This window comes from Octopus bimaculoides, chromosome 8, assembly GCF_046866305.1.
Source record: "Octopus bimaculoides isolate indiv1 chromosome 8, ASM4686630v1, whole genome shotgun sequence".
Taxonomy (NCBI): Eukaryota; Metazoa; Mollusca; class Cephalopoda; order Octopoda; family Octopodidae; genus Octopus; species Octopus bimaculoides.
In genome coordinates this window covers 82,447,065-82,451,927 of record NC_142935.1, presented here as the reverse complement: position 1 = coordinate 82,451,927, position 4,863 = coordinate 82,447,065, and the positions used below count along the sequence as shown (strand labels likewise).

The window sequence follows — 4,863 nt, the reverse complement described above, 5'->3', positions numbered from 1 at the left end:
AGAGAGAGTTCGCGCATCTGCGTGCATGCTTAAGCAAATAACTACTTGTCCACATACATCACTTAAAGAGAAACCCGTGTCGCCAAAATTGCTGACAGTTTTATTAATAATAGAAAATGGTGTATCAACACAATGGAAGAAGCCATTGATAAATGTTAGCTACCTAGTAAATATATGTACATACAGAGATTTGATGCACTTGGAAAATCAGATACGGTTGTAACGTCTCGGTTAAAAATATCGTCCACATGATACATGTGAGTGTGTGCGTGTGTATACACACACATATATATATATCCATCTCTCTCTCTCTCTCTCTCTCTCTCTATATATATATATATATATATATGCATACCAGAGTAAGCGCATAAATATGAAACAAGGTGGAGAAAATAGTCTGGAATACCGGAGGTGGAGTAATATGTTTTATTAGTAAAGATTCAAAAACATCACAAAAACTGTTCCTCAGAGTTTCACGCTCCCGTTCGTCGGACAGTTTTGGTTGAGAATGGAACAAAAATAAGGTTTATACAATTACATTGATGGATACACGTTTGAAATTGGTTTTGTTTCATTGGTCCTTTCAACTAATGGTCTTTTCAATAACCGGTGATATGAAATTAAAATTATGATTTAAAATCATATTATTTAAAAATAGAAGAAAACTTTAAATCAAGAATTACCTTTAGTAGGAAGAAAAAAAACCCTGTATACCCATGGTAAATTAATTAATGGTAAAATGAATTTAAATTAATTAACATGTTATGTCCGTTTAAAAAAAGACATTCACTTACAAAGAACTAACATCATATCAATACATATACATTTACTTATACATACACATACCAAAAAACCTATACATAGAGATATACACTAAACATACAAACGTTGGTACGTGCCTACAAACAAATATAGGCAAAACATAAATCAAGTGAAGAGTGACTTTGTGCCATGGGTTCCACTCTTCCTCAGATTTCCAGGCTAGCCGACGCCTTTTACGTAGAATTTGTTGATGATACATGCTCCACGTAGTGTTCCTTTTTCTTTTGCTGTTTCTTCTAAGTTGAGACAAGAAATGAAGAAAGTAGATGGGTAGAGAGGGAAGCAAGTGGAGAGTGAAACAGGAGAGAATTCGTAGCTGCAGGGAGAGGGAGAGAGAGAGATAGAGAAAGAGAGAAGGTGAAGGAAGATGGGGACATTAGAGAGGGGGAAGGAGAGTGACTTGAGACAAGGATGGAAGCGAGTAGATTGTGTGAGGAAAGGTGGATGGTGAAAGAAGAGAGCAAGTGGAGAGTGAGAAAGGCAACAAATGGATATGTGGAGGGAAGGTAGTAAGTAGGCTTGAGAGTAGGTTAGGAGGTGGAGGGGGTTGGAGGATAAGAAGGAAGAGTGAGTGGAGGAGGAAAGAGAGGGAGAAGTAGGTTGGGAGTAGAGTACGTAAATGGGAGCACAAGTAGGTTTGGGAGTAGAGTACGTAAATGGGAGAGAAAGTAGGTTTGGGAGAAGGAGAAAGAGGGGAAGAGATGTACTCAAGGTACAGAACATTCCTAGTAGAGAAGAGAGGTGAAGATAAGATATATTTATATGCGTATATACAAGCACATATATTTATATACACAGTTGGTTAAGAGAAAGAGGGAGAGAGAGAGAGAGAGGGAGAGAGAGAGAGGGAGAGAGAGAGAGAGAGGGGGGAGGGTGAAGAGCGGGATACTCGAAGTGCTGAGCTGGAAGACAGAGATGGAAGGACAAATATTTATTTATATGTGCATACTCACATACATAGATGTATAAATACACAAACATTACACAAACACACACACACGCACACACATACACACATGCATGCACACACACTCACGCACACGCACACACACACGCACTCACACACACACACATTCGCTGAACTCTATACGTTTTTTCATTCTCTAATTATTTTTCCTTTCTGTCGAAGAGCGTAAATTCGAAACGTAAAATACTTTTCCTTTGTTCTAGAGCCTTGAGGCTTCCCTACAAGAAATAATCACACGTGGACAAATCAGGGGACCTAGGGGCCAAGGATTGTCAGCAAACCTGGAAATGAGACGGTCACTGAAGAGAGGGCGAAGATCATCCATTGGTGCTCTGGCTGTGTGGGCCGTCACCCCATCCTGCAGAAGCCTCACACGTCGAATAGGCATAAGTTTTTGTCGTAATTCAGGCACAAAGAAGTTCTTCATAATCTCGATGTAACGCTCGGAGTTCACAGTAACAGTATTTCCATTATTGTCTTTAAAAAGATAAGGACCAATGACGGCAGCTTTTCCAACAGCAGACCAGACAGTTACTTTTGGGCTGTGCAGTGGACTTTCGTCCATTTCTCTCGGATTTTCAAGAACCCAATAACAACAGTTCTGTTGATTCACCGTTCTATTGAGATGAAAATGTGCTTCATCACTCATTAACAAAATGAGGTTGTCATTTGCCTCAAAAATTGCTTCCATCTGAAGTGCGAAGTTAAGCCGCTGTGTATAGTCCATTGGTTTCAACTGTTGCCCAATGGCCAATCTGTAGGGGTGGAAATGCAGGTCTTCATGCAAAATACGCCTTACCGATCGATTACCGATGCCAGGTTCAGTGGAATGCCTCCGAGCAGAGCGATTCGGACTCCGTATCAAAGCTTGTCTGACGCGTTCCACATTTTCCGAGGTTCGTATACCGTTCGTTGCACCCCCACCGGTCTATTCATTAGCGTACCTATTCAAAAGTGTTCCTCATGTACAAAGTGCATTCACCCAACGTAATATTGTCTTATGGGTGGGAACATCCTGATTTCAGTGAATGTTGAAGTGGCGCCGAAACTTTCGCTGAATTACTGTGACAGACTCGTTATTTTTCACATAACTGTCGTAGGCAAACACGCGATGCTCCACCGTCCATAGCGCCATGGCTTCACCTGAAAAGAAAAGAAAAAAACTATTAAGACACCCCACCGGATCGAATGGTACCGATCGGACATATGTCCCTCCTACTGATGCTGGGCAATAATTATTTCAAAAAGGTCCGTCCTCTCTGTCCCAGCCTGTACACGCACGCACGCACGCGCGCGCGCGCGCACACACACACACACACACACACACACACATGTATTTGTGTGTATGCACACACATGTATAGTTAGACAGGGCAAGCAAAAGAGAGAAAAGTATTTTAAATGGATTGATTGATTTATTTCACGTGAAGAATCAGGCATGGCTGTGTGGTAAGACGTTTGCTTCCCAGCCATATAGTTCCAGATTCAATCCCACTGCGTGGTGCTTTGAGCAAGTGTCTACTACTATAGCCTCGCCCGTCGCATGTGTGAGCGTGTGTGTGTGTATGTGTATGTGTATACAGAATTACAGAGACTATGGAAAGTGCGGGTAAAATGTAACCCAATGCATTGGGAAATTTCCCTAAAGATCTGTTAGGGATAGTTCCCAACGCACCTATAACTATTGGGATACATTTTACCCGCATTTTCCATAGTCTCTGTAATTCAATGGCTAGGTCCTGGTACTTAGATCTTCTTCTTCTTCTTCTTCTTCTTCTTCTTCTTCTTCTTCTTCTTCTTCTTCTTCTTCTTCTTCTTCTCATTATTATTATTATTATTATTATCAATAATATTAATAAGCTAACCTTTTTGTTTTTGAACGTACCCGTTGTGTGCGTCACACTTCAAAGAAATGGCAAAGCGAGAGAGAGAGGAGGACAGAGAGGAAGTAAGAGAGAGGGAGAGAGAGAGAGAGAGAGAGAGAGATAGTGAGAGAGAGAGGGAGAGAGATAGTGAGAGAGAAAGGGAGAGTGAGGGTGAAAGTGAGAGAGTGAGAGAGAAAGATAGAAAGTAAAAGAGACAGTGAGTGGTGACAGATAGAGATGCCAACGCATGCACAGATAAGGATACACGTCATAAACGGACAGGATCGACTAAGTGGGGCAGGAAGAAACCCGTAAATAGAAAGGGTCGCTGAAGAGGTCACAGATCTCCAGATAATGGACATAAGATAAAATAACAACTGTAATAAACGAGTGATGTGCTAGTGCCCATTTGGCAAAAACAAAAAAGTGATCGTCCCGAAGTATAACGATATCTGTTTCGGCACACAGGAATCTGTTTCAGCACACAGGAATTCATAAACGTGTGTGAGTGAGTGTGTGAGTGTGTTTGTGTGTGTGTGTGTGTGTATGTGTGTGTGTGTGTGTGTGTGTGTGTGTGTGTGTGTGTGTGTGTGTGTGTGTGTGTGTGTGTGTGTGCATGCCTGTGTGTGTGTATGAAAGGGTGTTATCTTGTTAAACTCGATATACATGTTATGTTGTGTTACTCTGATTTTTAATGTTCGTTGTCTTAATAATTTCGTTGTCTTTTATCTACTGAAGACAGAAAATCCAATGAGAAAAATGTTTTTAACTCTGTAATAGCAGTTTTGTATTGCTTTGATGTCTTCTACGTCTGACAGATTTCTCAACATGAGAAATCTGTCCTATAAATTAAACTACTTCTTTTGGCTTGAATTTTCAGAGTAACGATCGATAAACTAGAGTCGCCTGCTATATAATTCATGTCTTAATTATAAATAAATTGCATTCCACTCAGCATTTTTGTTCTTTCTTCAACTTTTGGTATCAACATTACTTTCTCTCTATACCTGTTATAATCAAGAATATATGTTATAATGTGTAATCTATAACAATACGGATTACAATACCTTATATTATATGGTGTTATACAATTTTCGTATTATGTTATAATTATGATTTTTAATATAGTATATTGTTAAAACTGTAGCATTTACATTGTTTTAAAGATGTTTATTTTGACATAACGTAACAGCTATACAATAACCAGATG

At 39.8% G+C, this 4,863-nt stretch overlaps 1 protein-coding gene across 1 annotated transcript; it reads right to left on the bottom strand.

Annotated features, from left to right (window-relative positions):
- Positions 1 to 800: 800 nt before the first annotated feature.
- LOC149134477 (uncharacterized) lies at positions 801 to 3,025 on the bottom strand. Its single transcript, XM_089355958.1, has one exon. The coding sequence runs from the start codon at positions 2,514 to 2,516 to the stop codon at positions 1,989 to 1,991; it is 528 nt and encodes a 175-aa protein (XP_089212084.1). The 5' UTR covers positions 2,517 to 3,025; the 3' UTR covers positions 801 to 1,988.
- Positions 3,026 to 4,863: the final 1,838 nt, after the last annotated feature.

Coding starts and splice junctions, on each gene's coding strand:
- LOC149134477 (XM_089355958.1), bottom strand. CDS start 2,516: ATGGACTATACACAGCGGCTTAACTTCGCACTTCAGATGGAAGCAATT.